The following is a 22039-nucleotide window of genomic DNA, read 5'->3' on the forward strand; positions in this document are numbered from 1 at the left end:
CTTGCACGGGGCCCATAGCTCCTTAGCTACGCCGCTGACATCCACCATAAGGACAATTAATATTGTCAGTCACTATGGAATAAACAAGCAGAGCTGATGATAATCACTTGCTGTCTGCATCCCTGCTGGGGGTCTCAGCTCTTGTTTTGTGAGTGACACCTATGGAGCATATCTCTCCAGTAAAGTATCCGTGATAATAAATGGCTGGTACTATGCTAATTATATTTTAAATAACTGCACCCGATTCAAGCCTTCTGGATCTGGACAGCGCTAAGCATAGCAAGCAGGCAGCTACGCATCGCACGCACATGCGCAGACTCAGAAGATTGCAAGAGGGAAAATGCTTTGGGGCGGATCAAAATGGGAGCAATTAGGGAGAAGGCGGGGTCTGGGAGAAGCTATACTGTAGCGAGAGTGTGTTTTCACATTTTATGTAACTGAGGTGGGTGGGATCAGGGAGGGTCTGTTCAGGACGTGGGCGGGGTCAGCAATAAGCTCCCTTTGCTAGTGGGTCAGGCTTAGAAAGTAGCGGCAGGGAACAGGGCGGACTCGGGGGAGGGTCTGTATCCGGCATGCATTGCGGTCCGGTTCGGTTGGTGGCGCCAGGGCGAGTTGATTATGGTGAGAATGGAGTTGGGTTATGTTGGGCTGGAGGAGAGCGGTGTATTGGTTGTTAATAGAACAGCTGCAGATGGCTCAGACTTACATATGTGACACCGTGGAAGTTGCGTCTATCCACTGTCTGCCTTCGTGCTGCACACATTTTAGGGTGTCTGATTGCCCAAAGTGGTATTGGTGAGAGTGATTGCACCCCCTTCCCCCATGTGCCCACATTACAGGGGACAGAACTGAATCCACCTAGCTATTGCACTGAGCACAGCGGAGGACCCCAGGATCCTCCAACCCCTCGGGTGTTGGAGGATGCCACCCCCTGAGCCGAAGGCAAAGGGGGAAGGTTCCCTTCGGGGAACAACCGGAAGGGCCCTGCAGCATTGTGGGGCCTGTGGCTACTCGTGCACGTTTTGTGGGGGTGCTTTAGGGCACTCACGCTTTTTCCGTGCACGGGGCTAATAGCCTTGCTTACCCGGGACCTCTGTTGCATGCAACAGGGGCCAAGAAAGCTTAAAAAAAAAAAAAAAAGCTGTCACCCCCTGGATCAGTGCCTGGACAAGGTCCTCCAGCACCCAAGGCTGAGACACCAAATTGTGACCGCCATCCCTCCCACCCCAGCCATCACACACTGATATTAGACCAAGAGGTGCTCCAGGTCCCCCAACACTTTAATCTCTAGTTATCTGGCTTGCAGTCACTATTACCCATTGTATACCCTTTTCTTATTTCTCTTTGCTTCAAACACAATAGGGGAATTATAGCTGAGTGAGTTGGGCTCCCCCTTCTACACTGCGCCCTGAAGCTGGAGCCTCTCTCGGCTCTGCCCTGGGTATTCATATTGCATTGGCTAATCATTGCTTCTTTGGGTCCCCACCCTGCAGGGCACAGCTGGCTTTACCCAGGTACTACGGTTTCAGGGCCTGTTTCCACTGGAGCGGTTTTCGCTCCGACTCAGCAGAGTTTCCCCGCAGGCAAATCACGCGGGGAAACTCTGCCATAGGAAACTATGGCGCCGCCGGCCGAATCACTTACCCATGCGATTCGGCCGACACTGCCCACAGTTTTCGCGCGGGAGGCTGCGAATCTACATGGCTTCTGGGATTCGCCTGCATTCCCGCAGACCCAGAAGTGCCGCCGCACGTCTTGCAGCCATGTGAAGCAGGGCTGTGGAGTCGGTCCAAAAATCCACCGACTCCTCAGTTTAGGATTCCTCCGACTCCACGACTCCGACTCCTCTAATTTGCATATTACAATTTTGTTGATTAAAAGTATGTAACATAAAATTCGTCTCTTAACTGCCAACGCTTAGGAATTTTACAAGACAACTGAAGTGAGAAGGATATGTAGACTACTATATTTATTCCCTTTAGACTAAAACTAGTCCTTGGTAAGAGTACTTGTAAAAGGTACAAACCAGAACAAAGAACATCTATCAGGCCCTAGGCAATGTAAGTGTGGGTACATGTAAGAATGATGTGCAGGTACTCTGCAGGGGAAGGAGGAGATTGTAAACAGACAACACCTCTGTGTTCAATGTGCACAGCATTCTCAGTGGATTCCCTGCAGCTCTGTAGGAAGTGCATATGTAGAGTATAGTACTACTGTGTAACAAAGTAAACCTGAGGCAGATTAAATTAAAGTTTTATACATACCTGGGGCTTCCTCCAGCCACCTTCAGGATAATCAGTCCCTCGTTGTCGTCCTCCACCACCTGGATCTTCTGCTATGAGTCCAGGTACTTGAGCCAGTCAGGCGTAGTGCGCATGCACACACTCCGCCGCCAGGAGCATACTACACCTGTGTAGCACTATTGCGCAAGTGCAGAATGTTCCTGGCTGTGGGAGCTGCATGCGGCTGGACAGCGCTGACTGGCTGAATTACCAGGACTCATAGCAGAAGATCCGGGTGGTGGAGGACAGCGAGGGACTGATTAGCCTGAAGGGGGCTGGAGGAAGCCCCAGGTATGTATAAAACTTTACTTTTCATCCGTCTCAGTTACCCTTTAATTTGTAGTCACCAAACCAAATTTTAATAACATATCAAATTATTTGATTTCATGAGCAAAGGGAGTGCATACATTTGCATAAATCAGCATCAATGCAGAATTATTTCCATCTCGTTGACCATCTCTATTAGTGACACAGCTACACATCAGGCTTTATTCTTACAGCATAGATGTTATTTAGTATATATAAGAGATTCCTGTGTACACATCATATATACAGTCACAATCAGATATGTATATCTGACCTTAAAAATACGAGGACTGCTTTATTGAAGCAGCACAAGTAACTAATTTTGATTGGTTTATTTCATTTTTGTGGACTAAGCACAGCTATTACTGTATATATACATTATTTTTATGGACTATTATCTGAGAAATAGAACAATTTATCATATTTTCTATTTTAATTACAGTTACAAATTCATTAGGAGTCGGAGTCGGTGCATTTTTTCCCGACTCCAGGCACCCAAAATTGCCCGACTCCACGACTCCGACTCCACAGCCCTGATGCGAAGTGGCTAGTGGAAACGGGCCCTTAGAGAAAACTGACATTTTCTACTTACCCACACGGAACAACTAGCATTCCCATTTGTCCAATGCAATTATTCCACCCCGGGTGTCAAAGCTGTTGTGAGCTGGCGTCACAAGCCGACAGTAGGTCAGGGGACCCAGCAGAAAATGCCATGGGAAAATTTTGTGATTCGGTGGACAGCACCCTCTCAAACTGCTAGGTTTTAGATAGGTTGTAGTAAACTATGCACTCACAATTCGGCTAATAATAACGCTTCGTTCTGTAGAGGGTGCTGTGATTGGAAAACTGTTTCCTATGGCATTTCCTGCTGGGTCCCCTAGACTAGCGACCACTGATTTGTAAGAAATAGGGCACTCAGCTGGAAACGCAGAGCTAGCACAAAGCTTTGTGATACAAGGATGACAAACTGAGGCCTGGATACGCAGGGACCAGAATTGTAGACTGGACAAGCAGGGACCAAGTTCAGACTGCAGACTGGACAAGCGGGGACCAGGTTCAGACTGCAGACTGGACAAGCGGGGACCAGGTTCAGACTGCAGACTGGACAAGCGGGGACCAGGTTCAGACTGCAGACTGGACAAGCGGGGACCAGGTTCAGACTGCAGACTGGACAAGCGGGGACCAGGTTCAGACTGCAGACTGGACAAGCGGGGACCAGGTTCAGACTGCAGACTGGACAAGCGGGGACCAGGTTCAGACTGCAGACTGGACAAGCGGGGACCAGGTTCAGACTGCAGACTGGACAAGCGGGGACCAGGTTCAGACTGCAGACTGGACAAGCGGGGACCAGGTTCAAACTGCAGACTGGACAAGCGGGGACCAGGTTCAGACTGCAGACTGGACAAGCGGGGACCAGGTTCAGACTGCAGACTGGACAAGCGGGGTCCAGGTTCAGACTGCAGACTAGACAAGCGGGGACCAGGTTCAGACTACAGACTGGACAAGCGGGGACCAGGTTCAGACTGCAGACTGGACAAGCGGGGACCAGGTTCAGACTGCAGACTGGACAAGCGGGGACCAGGTTCAGACTGCAGACTGGACAAGCGGGGACCAAGTTCACACTGCAAACTGGACAAGCGGGGTCCAGGTTCAGACTGCAGACTGGACAAGCGGGGTCCAGGTTCAGACTGCAGACTGGACAAGCGGCGTCCAGGTTCAGACTGCAGACTGGACAAGCGGGGACCAGGTTCAGACTGCAGACTGGACAAGCGGGGTCCAGGTTCAGACTGCAGACTGGACAAGCGGGGACCAGGTTCAGACTGCAGACTGGACAAGCAGGGACCAGGTGCAGACTGGACAAGAAGGGACCAGGTTCATACTGCATACTGGACTGGAAGTGACCTGGATGACAGACTGTGGACTAGTCTGGCAGGGACCAGGATATACAAGCCACAAAATAATGAGCTAGCCACGACTAGACTGTGTTCAGTAAATACTGAGCTGGCTGCCACATTATGTTCACAAGTCACAGAATAATCTACCAGCTGTCTTGTATATGCAATCCACTAAATTATGATCGATCCAGCATATTGTATCCTCATGTCACTGAATACTGAGCCAACTGCTATGTTATGTTCATAGGTCATTAAATAATAATTCAGCCACCATGTCTTGTACAAGTCACTAAAGGCTGAACAGTTTCCCATCCGGGGAGCTGGGGTCACTGAACGCTGGACTAGCTGCCATCCAATGTGCAGGGTCATTGAATGCTGAACCAGCTGGCTTCTGAAGGGCAGGGGACTCTGAATGCTGAACCAGGTGCCATCGGATAGGCATGGGTCATTGAGTGCTGCACCAGGTGCCATCGGATGGGCAGGGGGTCATTGAATGCTGAACCAGCTGCCACCTGGGTTGCTGGTGTTACTTGATGCTGAGCCAGCTGCTATCCAATTTGCAGAGTCATTGAATGCTGAACCAGCTGGCTTCTGTAGGGCAGGGGTTCACTGAATGCTGAACCAGGTGCCATCAGATGGGCAGGGGACACTGAATGCTGAACCCGCTGCCATCCGAAGAGCTTGGGTCACTTAATGCTGGGCAAACTACCATTTGATGGGCAGTGGTTGCTGAATGCTGGACCAGATGTCATCTGATGAGTATTGGTAGCTGAATCTGCTGCCATCTGCTTGGTAGAGGTCACTGAATGTTGAACCAACTGTCATCTGATGGATAAGGGTCACTGAATGCTTAGCCAGCTGCCATCCAGTGGGCATGGATCATTGAATGTTAAACTAGCTGCCATTCAGTGGGCAGGGATTACTGAATGCTGGACCAGCTGCCATCAGATATGCAGGGATCACTGAATGCTGAACCAGGTGCCATGTTATGTACACAGGTCACTAAATGCTGAGCCAGGTGCTATGATATAAGGGGGATGCCTGCTAGACCAAGTGTCATTTGATGGGCAGTGGTTCCTGAATGCTGAACGAGGTGCCATCTGATGGGCAGTCGTTGCTGAATGCTGATCTAGGTACCATCTGATGGGCAGTAGTTGCTGAATGCTGATCCAGGTGCCATCTGATGGGTAGTGGCTACTGAATGCTGATCCAGGTGCGATCTGATAGGTAGTGGTTGCTGAATGCTGAACCAGGTGCCATCCTACGGTTAGTGGCTACTGAATGCTGATCCAGGTGCCATCTGATGGGCAATAGTTGCTGAATGCTGAACCAGGTGCTATCCTATGAAGAGTGGTTATTAAATGCTGATCCAGTAGTTGCTGAATGCTATCTGATGGGCAGTGGTTGCTGAATGCTGAACCAGGTGCCATCTGATGGGCAGTGGTTGCTGAATGCTGAACCAGGTGCCATCTGATGGGCAGTGGTTGCTGAATGCTGAACCAGGTGCTATCCTATGGAGAGTGGCTATTAAATGCTGATCCAGTAGTTGCTGAATGCTATCTAATGGGCAGTGGTTGCTGAATGCTGAACCAGGTGCCATCTGATGGGCAGTGGTTGCTGAATGCTGAACCAGGTGTTATCCTATGGAGAGTTGTTATTAAATGCGGATCCAGTAGTTGCTGAATGCTATCTGATGGACAGTGGTTGCTGAATGCTGAACCAGGTGCCATCTGATGGGCAGTGGTTGCTGAATGCTGAACCAGGTGCTATCCTATGGAGAGTAGTTATTAAATGCTGATCCAGTAGTTGCTGAATGCTATCTGATGGGCAGTGGTTGCTGAATGCTGAACCAGGTGCCATCTGATGGGCAGCAGTTGCTGAATGCTGAACCAGGTGCCATCTGATGGGCAATGGTTACTGAATGCTGATCCAGGTGACATCTGATGGGCAGTGGTTGCTGATTGCTGATCCAGGTGACATCTGATGGGCAGTGGTTGCTGAATCCGCTGCCAACTCATGGGCAATGGTCACTGAATGGTGGACCAGCCGGCATCTAATGGGCAGGGGCCATTGAATGCTTAATCAGCTGCTGTCCAATGGGCAGTCGTCATTGAATGCTTAACTAGCTTCCAGTCAGTGTGCAGGGGTTATCGAATGCTGGACCAGGTGCCATGTTATGTACACAGATCACAAAATGCTGAGCCAGGTGCTATGATATCAGGGAATCCTGCTGGTCCATCATGTGTTCTCACTTGTAACAGATCTCTTTTCTGTCTTTCTTTTCTACCAGAGGCGAAGCCTGGCTCCCAGCCAACTGGCAAAAAGGAAGCCAGGGGGATCATCTGACGATGAGGATTGGCACGAAAATGCTGTGAGTTAGTCTTAAAAAACAAAACTCAATTTTAATCGCACTGGAGGAGACCAAAGCAAAAACTTAACTTTTAATAAATATTTGTTAAAACCATGTTTGTTGGGTTGACTCAAAAATGAAAACCTGTCAACATAGATGTATAACAACCCACCATAACCCAGCATGTTTCACCCCCTCCTAAAACGGAGTTTCGTCGGGGGAAATTACTCTGTGCAAGAGTGTGAGTGCTACATGCAAAATAACACATAGGCTATCATTCATAAAGCATTTCCGCATGCGGAAATGCTTAAAACAGCTGACTTTACCGAACACTTAAAGTCAGCATTCATAAAGGCTCTTTCCGCATGAAAAAATTACATTACCGAGCAGAGTGATAAATCACCGCCTTGTGCGGTGATTATCGGAACAAATGTAGCAAAATGTTAATTCATGAAGATCACCGCAAGCGGTGTGAGGTCGGGAAGTACCGCTCCCTCTGATGTGGCGATAACAATGTAAGTGAATGGAGACACACAGACCTCCCAGGCAGCTGCAGCAGAGCGGAACACGGAGAAATGTATCAACTCGGCAGCTTCTGTGTCTCCGCAAGCCTACCGCCAGCCTAGTTCGGGGAATCTCCGCACTGCTATCGCTACTGGATATATTTTTATGAATGCCCACCCAGAAGTCTAAAATACCGGCAGCGGTGTTTTCCCGCATTGATTCCCCTTACCGACAGCTCCTTTATGAATAATAGCCATAATGTACTGGTATAGCCTAACAGTAACAACAGTATGATAAAATGTTTCTCTGCTGTATTGTGATATGTCAATAAATTACTGTATATTCTGGCGTATAAGAATACTTTTTAACCCTTGAAAATCTTCTGAAAAGTCAGGGGTCGTCTTATACGCCGGGTGTCATTGATGCTGGGTGATACGCCCTATCCTGTTACCGCCTCTCAGATCTCGCTGCTGAGGACTGTAGTGAAGGTGCACATGTGTGAGATCTGAGAGGCAAAGGTGGAGGTAAATGGGATACAAGGGTGGGCCAGAAGGGTGAAAGAGGCGCGTTTTTATGGGCACAGTGCGATCTATTCTTCCATACCGCTCTGATAAACAGGGAGACAAGGAGAGCTGACAAATCCACTTAGGGAGAGGGAGATTTGACCAATCCAACCAGTCAATCCCCTGTATAGTGTTTATATACAGGGTACCACATACAGTACAGCACCAGTATCTGTTCATATATAGCACCAGTATATGATTTTTTTTTTTCTAAATTTGGTGTGCGTTGGAAGAGGGCTAGTCTTATACAGTGAGTATATCCCAAACTCTATATTTTAACTGGAAAAGTTTGGGGGGGGTCGTCTTATACGCCAGAAGATACGGTAAATAACCAGGTCTAAGTATAATTTCCAGGCTTTGAAACGATTATACTGTTTACCATGATAATCACATCACTTACCTTTTTCCAGGCACCCAAGAGAAAGCGGAGCAGTGCTGAGAATAACAGCAGGGATAACCTAATCTCGCCATACCGGAAACCTCTGACCCCGCTTACTAACAGACCTGTCTGCCTGGACAGCAAACAGCATGTAAGAAACTTGTGTTTGTACACTCGTGTTATCCCTGTACTCCTGACACTGCACACAAAAGGGTAAAGGATCATGCAGCTAGTGCCAGAAATGGGGTAGTAGCTGCCTTCCTACAGGAACCACCAGGGAGACCCCTGACAAATCACAGTGATCAAAACTGCAAAAAAAAAAATCGAGATTTGCGTTCTGAGTGTGAACCCAGCCCTAAAAGTGTTTTATTATTGCCATGAATCACACAGGTGTATTGTATTACTTAGGCAGAACTGTGGAGCAGAGCGCAGGAGATCAGGAAAGTGGGTTAACCAGGGTGAGCATCAGAGCGTTATGCCATCTTTCCGTTAAAAAGTGTCATGCTGATAAAAGCTTGGGGCTGCTGAGTGGAACATTGAAGTGAGGCTCTGATATGATGTTGGGTGACTTTCCGTTTTTTGAATCTTATGCTATAGAACAGTTTTTGCCTCATCCGACTGTCAGCTGGCATCATTTCATCCAGAAAAATAACTTGTCTTCACATTGGTTTTTTATCTGTACAGTTTACAGTGGTCCCTGATCCTCCTTGATGCGGGATCTGCATTGTGGATTGTCTTGGCCGAGCGCATTGCTTGTCTATTCACCGTACCGCTCCATCGTGCAATACGCCGTCGACTCTTCCCCCCCCCCCCCTCCATAGCAACAGAATAGGTTGCTAGCCTGCAGGCTAGCGACATGTCTGTACAGCCTTGACCCCCGACATGTTGCCCAGGGGATCAATTCTTAATCCCTGTCGGGCAACAGTCCTTGTATGTGTGTTTGACATTTTTCATAGATAAGTCATTAGATAAGATGTAAAAATCAAATTGAATTAATGAAAATCTATTTGGAAAAGGAAATCCCCCTCGATCAATGTGGAATTGTTTTGCTCGAATGTTGATCAGGACAATCCATTCTGTGGGAGATCAAGCATGAAAGTGGGGCTTAAAGGGATCTGAGCAGTACAGTTTGAAAACTTTTAAAATTAACCTCCCCCTAAGGAAGTTTTGTTAAATGTGCGGGCTTCAGGAGTCTCCCGGCATGCATCGTGCCTCCCTGGCATGCATTGCGCAGCTGAGAACACACAAATAATTTTCAGGGATATGCAGTTCTGCGGCAAGGGACACATAAGATGGAGGCTTGCATATGGACTCTTCAGGTGTAATTTGGATGGGATATACCGTGACATGGATAAATTGGAATCTTCACTGAAAATAGGGGACGTGTGCAATTTTTTTGAGTACATAAAAATATGGGGTTCACTGATTTCGGCAGACTTGCAGTTTACCTCCCGACCTGGAAAAGAGCAGATGTGTAAATAGCTGTGTTATGCTGGTAATACACCATGAGGCTTTTTTTTTTTTTTTTTGGCAGATAGATAATTTCCGACAGGTCCTATCTGATTTCGATCGATTTTCTGATCGATTTTCTCATAGAAGTGAAAGAAAATCGATCGAAAAGTAAATCTGCCAAAAAAAACAAAACCTTATTGTGTGTTCCCAGCATTAAAGTGGATCCGAGATGAAATTTTACTCATTGCATAATTGTGTTCCTTTCCTATTGTTTATATGGCATTCCTCAAGCCAAATACTTTTATTTGTTTTAATACTCTAATTCCCTATAAACTAAACAAGCCTCGCCCACAGCTTTTCAGAGAACCTTGGCAGTGGCAAGGGCTCACGGGAGCTCAGTCTGGGCAGGAGGAGGGGGAGGTATTACTAGCCAGAGATTTCAGAGGCAGAGGGGAAGAGGAGGGGGATTCGTTTTTTTTCACAGAAGATGCAGATCAGCTTGCGTGTGTGTAATGTTTACAAACAACGTGGCTGCTGTCATTGTATCACAGGAAGAAATAATCATATTTTATTTAAGTTGTTTGCAGCTAGATTTGCTGTGTATACTATCTAAACTTTAGATAAGATTTATAGACAAGTTACTTGTTATAGTTAGTTTTTCATCTCGGATCCGCTTTAAAGCCTGGTGCACACCATGCAGTTTTCACCTTTGATCCCATAGAGTGAGAGATCTGGTCAATATTCAGATCTGACATTGATCGAGTATAGAAGAAAGCTAGTGTACACACCTGTTAAGTGGGAAAGGTGCCACAGGAAAACATGGGCATTACTTTGAAAATCAGTTTTCTTTCCGTTTTAACTGAGAGCAACTAATTAAGTGTAAAAGGGCCCTAACCCCTCCTCTCCTCACTCTAATCTAGCAAATGTAGCATAACTGCCCCATGCACTTTTTTGTCTTCTTCAAAACGTGCCATGTGACCGCCACTGTGACTCCACACATTACATTAACAGGTGGACATTTGTTGCAGACTGTGATTCAAACTCCTCCCCTGCTGGACCCAAATGGGAGAGGGGTTAAATGGAAGTTTGGCCACCGTTCCCCCTTCAGCATCCTGATTGTGAGGGCAGGTGAGCAGTAGTAGCTTAGCCACACCTCCCCTCTCAGAAGGCACTGTTGTTTTGGTCATACTCGGTTGCAGGAGGACATGGAGTATCGGCAGTCACATGACCACTGCTGGTTTTCAAGAAAACTTTATTTAATGCCATTAGCACTACACTTTCATAGGTAGAGGAAATAAGAGGGAGCCATTAGTCAAAATGTTTCAGTAACGCGGATCTTTAAAATGTGTTTTCTCTACATCTGTATGCACTGTGCTGTAATGCCTTTTTCTCTATACAAAACAATAAAAACTCTACTGTTTTCTCATGTAATTGTGGTCCTCAGTTCATAAATACTGTATATAATTAAGATTGTTTATCCTGGATTTTTCTGATTTAAAAATTTATTTGCTTTATCTTTTATTTAGGAGGCGTTTATCCGCAGCATATTATCCAAACCATTTAAAATCCCAATTCCCAACTACAAAGGTAGGTCTGTGGGCTGGGAGCGTGTGTCATTCTGCGCTGTATGAGACTGAGATACAGTAAAGATGTCTTTTAAAAAAAACATGGTAGAAGCTATCAATGACATACAGCTCTTACCGGTACCTAAACAAATATGCAGATCAAGGAAGTCATAAATAGTGTAAATTTAAAACGATTAGCTTTTTAGAGCTGAATACATGTTAACAATCTAAGTTTGTTTTCACAGTGTCAGGTAAATGAGGATTGTTCTTTAACTGTTATCAACAAAATTAGACTGTGGGATTCCACAAAAATCCTATTTAAGGGTATTAATGCAAAAATGGCGTTGTGAAATTTGGATGCATGGTGAAGCTGAAAAATGGGTCACCCTGCTCCTGCTAAAGTCCTGGCGGCATTAATTACTATTCCCTCTCCAGGCTGCCATGGACTCCGGGGTAAGACATAGGCAGTCCAGTTATGGCGTTTCTATTTCTAAAGTAATTTGCGCTGCGTCTTTTGACAGCACCCAAATTACTTCAGAGTATTCACATTACAGCCTATAGCAGTGCATGGAGTGCCCAAATTTCCCTGCGCCTTTTTGTGCAGTTTCAATTTAAGATGCACATACATCTAACGATGTATGGGCAGATTTGACCAGGGGACAAATATAATCTGATCATAGAGAGATTTTTTTGGTTGCCCATACACCAATTCCCAATCGATTTAAGCATGAATTATTTCGGGAATCGGTCTCATGACGCCGCCTCGCCATCCCTGGCTGTTGTCTCCTCAAGTTTTAGATGTGGCCCCAGTGCCCGTGCATGTAAATACTTTACCTGTCTGATGCCCCGAATTTCTGTTGTACCTCTGCATTGGTGCCCCACGTGGCTGCCGGCGTTATAGCTTGTGGGGCGAGTGTGTCACGTCATAAACACCCCCCCCCCTTGTGCTATATGCCGTTACTCACGTGGGACGCAAATGCGGAAGTATGGTGGAGACTTGGTGGACACTCAGGGTCAGTGGAAAAGTATATGCATGGATATCAGGGGGACATCTAACATTTGGAGGAATGTTGCATGTCCCCCGGACATTTCCTGTCTGAAAATTTGACTTTACTTTAAAGTAAAACTTTTCAAGCATTGATTGCAGGAATCTGGTGGGAACAAGGAATGGACAACACACAGAGGTATGTGGATCCAGTATGAACATACCTTAGGTAGCTTTGGCTACATTTACTACAGAAATCTAATCTTTGGTTTAGATGGTTGTAGGATAAAATTTTGGTTTAGTATAAAAAATTGCAGGTTTCGGAACACCAAGTATTGATCTAACAAAACATTTGCAGAAAAACATTTGTGCAAACTGTATTGGTGGTCATACAACTTTTATGATTAGGCATTAGGTTCAATAAAAAAAATCAGATCTAATGAAAACCTCCTGAAATTGAAGGACTTCTCAAATTATGCTGCGATGGTCAAGGGCTTTGCCTCTGACACAGGAGAGCAGGGTTCAAATCTTAGCTCTTCCTGTTCAGTAAGCCAGCAAATCTTCATTAAAGAGTCCTTGGGCAAGACTACCTAACTCTACTACTGCCTACTGAGTGCTCCCTAGTGGCTGCAGCTCTGGCCCTTCGAGTCCGCCAGTAGAAAAGCGCAAAATAAATGTCATATTTGTCTTGTCTTTGATCATTTTACTGATAGTCTTTAGTTTATTTGATGGAACATTTTATCTCCTGTAGTGTTTACATTCTTACCGGGCTTATTTCTCCCTATAATGTATTGCTGCGTCTTCCTATTTACATGCTCACACCTCCTGCCATCGGCTCTGAATGCCTAGGAGATGACAGCCTGTTTCTGCATTGTTCTGTATCTGTGATAACATTCCCTTCTTCCTCTACAGGTGGTCTGGGCATACGTGCTCTCGGCATTAAGAAAGCAGGAGTCCGAAGAGCGCTGCATGACCCCTATGAGGAGGGTGCCCTGGTCCTCTATGAGCCGCCCATCCTGAGTGCACATGATCAGCTCAAAGCAGATAAGTAAGTGACACTTCATATACAGGATATGGTGATTTTCATTCATTGCCGATCTTTGATTTGATCAAGCCTTCCATGTAGGGCAGGGGTGTTAAACTCAAATACACAGTGGGCCGAAATTGGAAACTGTGATCAACCTTGATGTCTAGTGTCCACCTTGGTCCCTTATACAGTTTTCTAGTGTCTATGGTCCCTTCTCCTTTCCCTAAGCAGTTCCCTGGTGTCATTCCTTTCTCCCTTATACAGTTTTAGTGTCTAGTGCCCCCCTTCCACTGTATAGTTCTCTGGCATCTAGGGGCCCTTCTCCCTTCACCATTTGGCTTCATAGTTTTTAGCACTTAGCCACATAGGCTTAGTGCTCAGGTGCTCACGGGCCAACTGTATTGCAAAGTGTGGAAGCCACCTGGGGCTCAGATTTGGTGACACTGTGACACTGCGGGCCACTTAAGTGAAGGGTCACTTAAAGGGGAACTTCAGCCTAAACAAACATACTGTCATCAAGTTACATTAGTTATGTTAATTAGAATAGATAGGTAATATAATCTCTTACCCACCCTGTTTTAAAAAAACAGGCAAATGTTTGTGATTCATGGGGGCTGCCATCTTTGTCATGGGGGCAGCCATCTTTTTGGTTGAAAGGAGGTGACAAGGAGCAGGAGACACTGTTCCAACTATCCTGTGTCCTAATTACCCCTCCCAGCTGCACACGCTAGGCTTCAAATGTCAAATTCAAAATGTCAAAAAAAAAAAAATTGCACCAAAACAGCAGAACAAGAACAACAAAATCAGAAATCGCATCATGCTTTGCACAGCATCAGGGGAAAAAAGCCCGGGCAGTTTTCTTCTGTGCAGCTAAAAATGAGGCTTGTATAAGAGAAACAAAGTTCTGATGCTGTGAAACTGTTAAAGAAACACAAAGCCTTTTCAGTGCTGCTGAGTCGATTTTTAGTCCGGAGGTTCACTTTAAGTAAATGAGCAAATAGGTAACCCCTCTCAAGGATGAAGTATGATGGGCTGCTCAGCGGGCAGCAGGCGCAATGGTGGGCTGCTCCTTTAGAAGAAGAGGCCATTTGAAGGAGATAATGGGCCACTCTAGAGAGGGCTCTTCTTATTGCCTATAGTGGACCACTTTCCTCTGACTTGTTTTGTTTGGTGTGTTTGTGTGCAGAGAGAAGGTTCCGGTACATGTTGTCGTTGACCCTGTGCTGGGCAAGGTCCTCCGGCCCCATCAAAGAGAGGTAACATCAATGATAATACATTGGCATTTTAATGTTAATGACTATCCAGGTGGATCTGATAATGGTTATTTTTTTCCCCCCAACAGGGAGTCAAATTCTTGTGGGACTGTGTAACAGGCAGACGCATCCCTGGTAGCCATGGAGCCATAATGGCGGATGAGATGGGACTGGGGAAGACCCTGCAATGTATCACCCTTATGTGGACTCTTCTCAAGCAGAGCCCAGATTTCAAGCCTGAAATTGAGAAGGCGATGGTCGTGTGCCCTTCCAGCCTGGTGAGGAACTGGTATAATGAAGTGGGCAAATGGCTGGAGGGCAGGATTCAGCCCCTGGCCATTGATGGTGGTTCCAAAGAAGATATTGACAAGAAGCTTGGTGAGAAATGGGTTAGGGCAGCAATTTAATGTTAATGCAACATTGTGTCTCTGTAACTAAGAATCTCCTCTATAGAATGCAAGATGGGAGGAGGCGCCCCAATTGTGACACAAATGTGTAGTGAGTGGAAGAAAGAAATAGGAACAGTCTTACCTCGTGATAAGAGGTTAAGAGTTATATTGTTAGACACTAATAAAAAGACTACGCATTTCATGGGGCCTGCCCGCTTCCTCAGGTCAATACGAGATAGTGTCTGAACTGCATATCTCTGTTTCAGAGTGCCAAATGTCTAGGTGTCTAACAATATAAATCTTAACCTCTTATCAAGACAATTGGGGTGCCTTCTCCCATCTTGCGTTGTCTTCTTCCTTGTCCCAGGGGTTACCTCTGCAACTACATCCTTTGTTTTTTCTGAACCGCTCCCCGCGTTGATCAGTTGAGTCATCATAACCCGAGTGGAGACTGTCCTCCGCAGGCCTGAAATTGTGCTTGCCCATAGCAACCCACGTTTGCAAAATACTACACTATGGGCGCGTCTGGTGCTCTTTTTGTCTCCTTTTTCTTACCGGTACCTGTGTTTTCAAGCCATCTACCAAACCTTTCCAGCAGCTCCTCCATAGAAAGTCTTTTTATTCTTTGAAGTGCTTCTGTAAAGTCTTTATTCTCTGAAGTGCTTGTGTATCAGTTCTTCATCACTGTGAATTGTCATGAGTGTAGTGATTCTTCCAGTCATGTCATTCTCAGCTCCTCTGTTTTGAGTAATATTACAGTCTAGAATAATGCACAATGATAAAACCTTCCTCTTCAAAGGAACTCAATGTTAGAGATATATGGAGGCTGCTTCATGTATTTCCTTTTAAACAGTACCAGTTGCCTGGCAGTCCTGCTGACCTTTCTGGTCAGTAGTGTCTGAATCACAAACCTGAAACAAGCAAGCAGCTAATCTTGTCACATTTTTGTCAGAAGCATCTGATCTGCATGCTTGTTCAGGGTCTATGGCTTAAAATATTGGAGAGTATCAAAAGGCAGGTATACCGCTACACTCCAGTGCGGACAGAGCTGGATCTGGGTAACCACCCCGTAATTCAGACAAAAAAAAGAGGGGTCCGCTGCAATGTCACTTCAGGTTTATTAAGGACTTATCCCAAAACGGTACAAGGAACACTCTGCTGACATGTTTCGAAGCTAAAGTGGTCCTTATTCAAATGAATAAGGCTATGAATAAGGAGCACTTTAGGTCCGAAACATGTCAGCAGAGTGTTCCTTGTACCGTTTTGGGATAAGTCCTTAATGTCACCTGAAGTGACATTGCAGCGGACCCCTCTTTTTTTGTTTAAAATATTGGAGGCTGTGGATCAGCAGGATAGCCATGTTATATGCATTGTTAAAAAGGAAATAAATATGTCCGCCTCCATATGTCTCTCACTTTGGGTTCCCTTTAGGGCCATTTCACACCTTGAGGGTAAACCTGTGTTGCATTGCCCTAATCTGCCACATGGTGCCGCAAAAGCCATGAAAGGCAACGGAGCTTTTCAAACTTAATACGGTACAGTGCGGTGCCCTGGAAGCTGCTGAGGAAATGCAAGGGCAGCAGCGCGTTACCGCAGGCAGCCTGCGGTAATACAAGTCTATGGGCAACGCTGTAGTGTAAACGGAGCACGGTGCGTCGCGACACACATGCGTGGACGAGAATCCCAGTGATGCACTTCCTGCTCATCAGCGACGATATGCATTGGACCCTGTCGGCGCACTCTGCCGCAGGGTCATGTGTGTCTTTTTTGTTTGCGTTGTGGTGGGATACGGCAGGGGCATTGCATTCTCACCGCAACGCAAGAAATTGATGTAAAATCGGCCTTAACTTATCTTTGGCTATATAGTAATCCTATTTACCTTCGATCCAAAGTAATGTCCTAAAAAAAAAAAAAAATTCCAATCCCACCCTGCTCTCTGGTAATAGTCATTGTACTGTATGCACCCATCCTGCACAATAATAGAATATCCAATTTGATCAGAAAGCTTTGCAGTAAAAAAAATGCCATGTGACTTGCACACAGAAGATCTTCGCCATAAATTAGCATTTTATCTCATGCAGTCAGTGTAGAAGAAACAAAAAAAAACAATCTCCTGGCATCCTAAAGAGCCCATGTAGCTTGGTGCAGGACACTTATAAGGCTCTCAGGGAAAAATGAAAGTAACCTTTTTATGCACTTAAATATAAGTTAGTATTTGAACTTAAAGTGGACCCAAATTAAAAATATGAGATTTCAGAAATAAAATCTCTTTTCTAAATTATAATAATAAATAGCAGCCTTTTTTCAGCTGCATGATGACAAATATACAATATTTTACATTTATTAGAGGAAGCCTTCCCTTCCTTTCAAATTGCCGGGAAAAATCCGGCAAACTGGTGGAATAGGTGGTGTCAGGCAACGGAGGAATTGCTAATGGTTGCCCCCAGTATAACCCTAGTTATGAAAAGAGAAGGGTGAAAAGCATGCACTGAAATGCTCATAGGTTTGAAGGAGTGTTTATTTATCTTTGTATGTGTTAGAGTGGTGCAACTAAATATTTTTAATTCAAAAAGTTTGGTTTGGGTCTGCTTTAAGCTTATGATGGGGAAAGGGGGGGAGCTATTGGAGCCGAGGGAAAATTTTGACTGCAGTTCCATTTTAACCCTAACTGTGTTTATTTCTCTACAGCCGGCTTTATGAATCAACATGGGAGCCGTGTTCCCTCTCCTATTCTCATCATCTCCTATGAGACATTCCGACTACATGCAGAGGTGCTACACAGGGGCAAAGTGGGGCTAGTTATATGTGATGAGGTGAGTGTTTGTCTGGATCCTTCATGTGTTCTGTATCATGTGATACGGCAGGTGTTACTAGTGGTCTTATTTAGGGAATATAATATCTTTGGGAGACAAGTCCTTTTAGACAAAAATGATAAAAAGATATCCTGTAGGGTGGTCAACTACTCCCTAGGTGAGATTTTCAAACTTGTCGACAAAATGCCTTTTAAACCACCTACAAGCAATCAAATATTCAAAATTTTGATAGCACTTTTACATGTACTTTTTGGTATTTTTTTCCATTGCAAAGTGCTAAAAAATAAAGAACTGGCCGAATGGGTACCAGGGAAATACAATACACACTAAAGGTCCAAATGGACCAACCCTATAGGTACAAAAATAAAAGAATGGTATCTTTATTATAACGACAACAAAGGTTAAAATTGGGATTGTCCGTGTAGGGACACCTCAATGTTAGATCTATATCTGTCGCGGTTGGACATTTATACACAGTACAAGGGGGTCCTGGCTGATCTCCACTCCTAATGTATATAGAGTGGGGTGTAGCTATCCCTCTCAGAGAGCTCTGACTTGGGTAATCTGAGGGTTGCTGGGGGACACTCTGTCCATTTGTACAGCTGGTGGGGGATTTATGTATATATGATGTATAATACACTTCACTGATATGTTACTTTCTGATGAAGCCTGTTGGTGAAACCAGTCAAAGTTTATAGCACTGTATATGTATATAGAACTACGTTTTTAACTCTCGCCAGTGTCCATCTTTCAACTCCATATCTATTTCCATAGGCAACTGAACCACTTATGAGAATTGGTCTATACAATAGCCCTTATAATTTTGTGGTTTATAGTGATTTGACTTCTGTATGCCTTGTATGACAACTATATGGACAGCAGGGCTGTGGAGTCGGAGTCGGGGCAATTTTAGGCACCCGGAATCGGAGTTGGAGTCGTGGTTTTGTAAACTTCGGAGTCTGAGTCGGATGATTTTTGTACAAAATCCACAGCCCTGTTAAGTATTAGACTAAGGAGACGGGAGTCGGAGCTATTTTGGGTACCAGGAGTTGGAGTCGGAGTCGTGGTTTCATAAACTGAGGAGTTGGAGTCGGAAGATTTTTGTACCGACTCCACAGCCCTGATGGACAGTGCACATCTGTGAGAGATAGCTACACCCCACTCCATGTACATTAGGAGTGGAGGGGGATCAGCCAGGACCCTCTCGTACTGTGTATAAATGTCCAACCATGACAGAAATAGATCTAATATTGAGGTGTCCCTACACGGACAATCCGAATTTTAACCTTTGTTGTCGTTATAATAAAGATCCCATACTTTATTTTTGTACCTATAGGGTTGGTCCATTTTGGACCTTTAGTGTGCAAAGTACTAAAAAAGTTGTTATAAACTGAAGATGAAAAATGATCTCCAAGGAGAAAACTCAGGTTAAAAAGTGAATTGCATATGGCCCCTGGGCCCATATGCAATCTGTGTCTCCTGAGATTTCTTCTAGGTAATAGTTTTACAACTTGTCAATGAAATTCCTTTTAAAAAACCAGCAACCAAGAAAATACTCAATCATTTTGATGGTACCTTTTCACCTACTTTTTGGCATTTTCTCAACTGCAAAGTGCTGATCATTTTAAAAAATAAGTTGAAAAAATATCTCCTGAGAGAAAACTCTAGAGAAAAAGTAAATTGAATAAAAAGTGTGTTGCAGACCAAATAACTTTATTGCACAAAAACTCTTCTTCCAATTACATGCAATAATCAATCAGTAGGAGGATAGATGCAATTGTTTATCTCATCAATTTATTTCCATTTCAGGTTTGCTTTAAGGGAATCATTTTATTTCTATCTCTGTACCATTTAGTGTTTCTGCATGTGGATGTTTGGCTTTTTGGGGCAGCTCAGGTTTGGCTATGTAAGGGGTTAAAGCCTTACTCCTTTATTGTCGTCCTTTCTACATGACACAGACCTTCCTCTCTCCGCTTCACCTGCGCTGTCAGCACAATATCGCTACCAATGTCGGATTATTCTCTCTGCACACAGCCTTCAAGAATGAAAGGATTTTGCCTAATGAGTAAAATGTCTTTTTTGTTCTCGAATAAATTCCAGGGTTGATAGAAAGCTGTTTAATGCCACAGATCCACTCTGTAGTTTAAATACTAATTCTTATTTACACTGGAGATGCCTGGAGACTATATCCCAGAATGCAGTGCGTGTCGCATGTGTCGGAGAGGCTAAGCAACGAATCTCCAGCCTGTGTCAGAGCCGTTACTGTAATGTGGCTCCTTGTTTACAGGGATATAGTAATGCCACTCGGCTTAGTGCAGGATATAACATGGCAGCGCAAGGCGACCGCTTAACAAGACGTGCCAATCGCTGAAAACGTCACTCCTATTAAAGACTGATCTGTTTAATAGATTCCAAAGCTGTTTTGTAATTGAAAGCACTTCCACACCAAAATAAAAACACGGTAGGGCTTGTTCTGACTGGTCTCGCATTACCATGCAGTTGCTACCGTCCCACTGACTTCCTTTACGTAGTGTTGAGTGCAAACTCCTTTCTACTTCCATGTGTCCATTCTGCTTTCTGTTCCCACCAGTTTAGGGCCACATACTTTATAATACTAAGAGAAGGCACACACCTGTACAAGCATTACTGTATGGGTAGCTAGGATCATTGAAAGTGTAAAGCAGAGGTATGGTCCTAGCCAAGGTGGGAAGTGATACCTGACTGCAGGTAGGTGGTCGCCCACCATGCTACGCAACAGGAAATCAATCCAGTAGATATAGCTCCGTGCACAGGAGTGGCTTTAAGTTTTAAACTCAGAGTGCAAAAGACCAATAACTGGTACAACAGTTCATGTCAAAAAAGAGAAAAAGAGGCCTTGCACAGCACTAAAACTTGACTTTTAATGGATCCAGTAAAAAGGCATACACTACATTTCCTTTGAGGTGGAAAGCGAGGCACAGGCAGATAGGGAGGTCGTAAGGATTACAGAGAAGTGCTAAAGCAGTCAACGGTAGCCTTGTTATCTTTCAGTTTTGGGATTACTATGGCTTTGAAGGACAACTGAAGTGAGAGGGTTAAGGAGGCTGCCATGTGTACTTCTTTTTAGACAATACCAGTTGCCTCGCAGTCCTGCTGATCTTTGGCTTCAGTAGTGTCTGAATCACAAGCCTAAAGTTAACTTTTCTGTATTTAAATTAACTCTCCAATCCTTTAAATAACTCCAGAGTTAAAGACAAGCTGTTAATTAGCTGCATGTGAAAATAACTACAGAGGAGGTAAATTAACTACAGGAGAGGTAACTTAAGGCATGAAGAGGTAAGATAACTCTCTCACGTGTGGAGGTAAGTTTTCTCTTGCCTTATTATCTCTAGCATGATCTTAGTGAATTGAGGCCATTGAGTTGTATGTGTAGTTCAGCATAGAAATTCGTAGCACAGAGGAGTCTCCTATTGTTTCCAGTACAGAAAGAGTTAAGAAACTTCAGTTGTTATCTATGCAAAAGAGCTTCTCTGAGCTTTCCGACCAAGCTTAGTCGGCTACATTGCTGTTTTCTGAAATGTGTATCTCAACCTGTCTCTCGCTGTTTCTTGTCTGTTTAAGGTTTTACTGCAGGAAAAGTTCAGTGTGTCATTAGCTCTGCTCTGTTTCATATTTTAAAATACAGAGTGCAGTTTGCAGCATTTTCTAATGATTGCAGTTCACAATGGTATAAAGAAAAAGAGGAAAAAAAAGCTGTATACTGGTAACTGAAAATAAAAATGAGACTCTTTTCTTTGCTATTAATATTCTATGAGTTACCCGTACTACACATACAGATCATTATATCATAAGGTTTTTTTCACTTCAGTGTCACTTTAAAGTGAATATCCAGAACTTTTAATAATGTCCTCGGCTATACACACACACACACACACACACACACACACACACACACACACACACACACACACACACACACACACACACACACACACACACACACACACACACACACACACACACACACACACACACACACACACACACACACACACACACACACACACACACACACACACACACACACACACACACACACACACACACACACACACACACACACACACACACACACACTATACAAAATCCTATAAAAATAATCTTTAATACCATACTTTGCATTCCAGGGGGTGTGGCCAATGTTCCCTCTTATCTTCCGTAAGGCAAAGTTCTGTGGGGAGTGACCAAAATTTCCAGTAGAGGAAGCTTTGTAGCTTTATATCCACATATTATGGAT

At 44.6% G+C, this 22039-nt stretch overlaps 1 protein-coding gene across 2 annotated transcripts in view; it reads left to right on the forward strand.

The window, feature by feature from the left end:
• The first annotated feature begins 549 nt into the window (after nucleotides 1-549).
• The window catches only part of RAD54L (RAD54 like), a 40790-nt gene continuing 19300 nt past the window's right edge, over nucleotides 550-22039 (forward strand). Inside the window, exons 1-8 of one of the 2 annotated variants that reach the window (XM_068239582.1) lie at nucleotides 550-621; nucleotides 6774-6854; nucleotides 8311-8430; nucleotides 11258-11318; nucleotides 13194-13329; nucleotides 14495-14564; nucleotides 14651-14939; nucleotides 17639-17763. In XM_068239582.1, coding sequence (XP_068095683.1) covers nucleotides 619-621; nucleotides 6774-6854; nucleotides 8311-8430; nucleotides 11258-11318; nucleotides 13194-13329; nucleotides 14495-14564; nucleotides 14651-14939; nucleotides 17639-17763 — 885 coding nt within the window. In that variant the 5' untranslated portion in view covers nucleotides 550-618. Of the gene's footprint in view, nucleotides 622-682; nucleotides 725-6773; nucleotides 6855-8310; nucleotides 8431-11257; nucleotides 11319-13193; nucleotides 13330-14494; nucleotides 14565-14650; nucleotides 14940-17638; nucleotides 17764-22039 lie in introns of those variants that run through there. The other variant, XM_068239581.1, reaches the window with a different exon arrangement.

The sequence above is a fragment of the Hyperolius riggenbachi genome, chromosome 6, assembly GCF_040937935.1.
Source record: "Hyperolius riggenbachi isolate aHypRig1 chromosome 6, aHypRig1.pri, whole genome shotgun sequence".
Taxonomy (NCBI): domain Eukaryota; kingdom Metazoa; phylum Chordata; class Amphibia; order Anura; family Hyperoliidae; genus Hyperolius; species Hyperolius riggenbachi.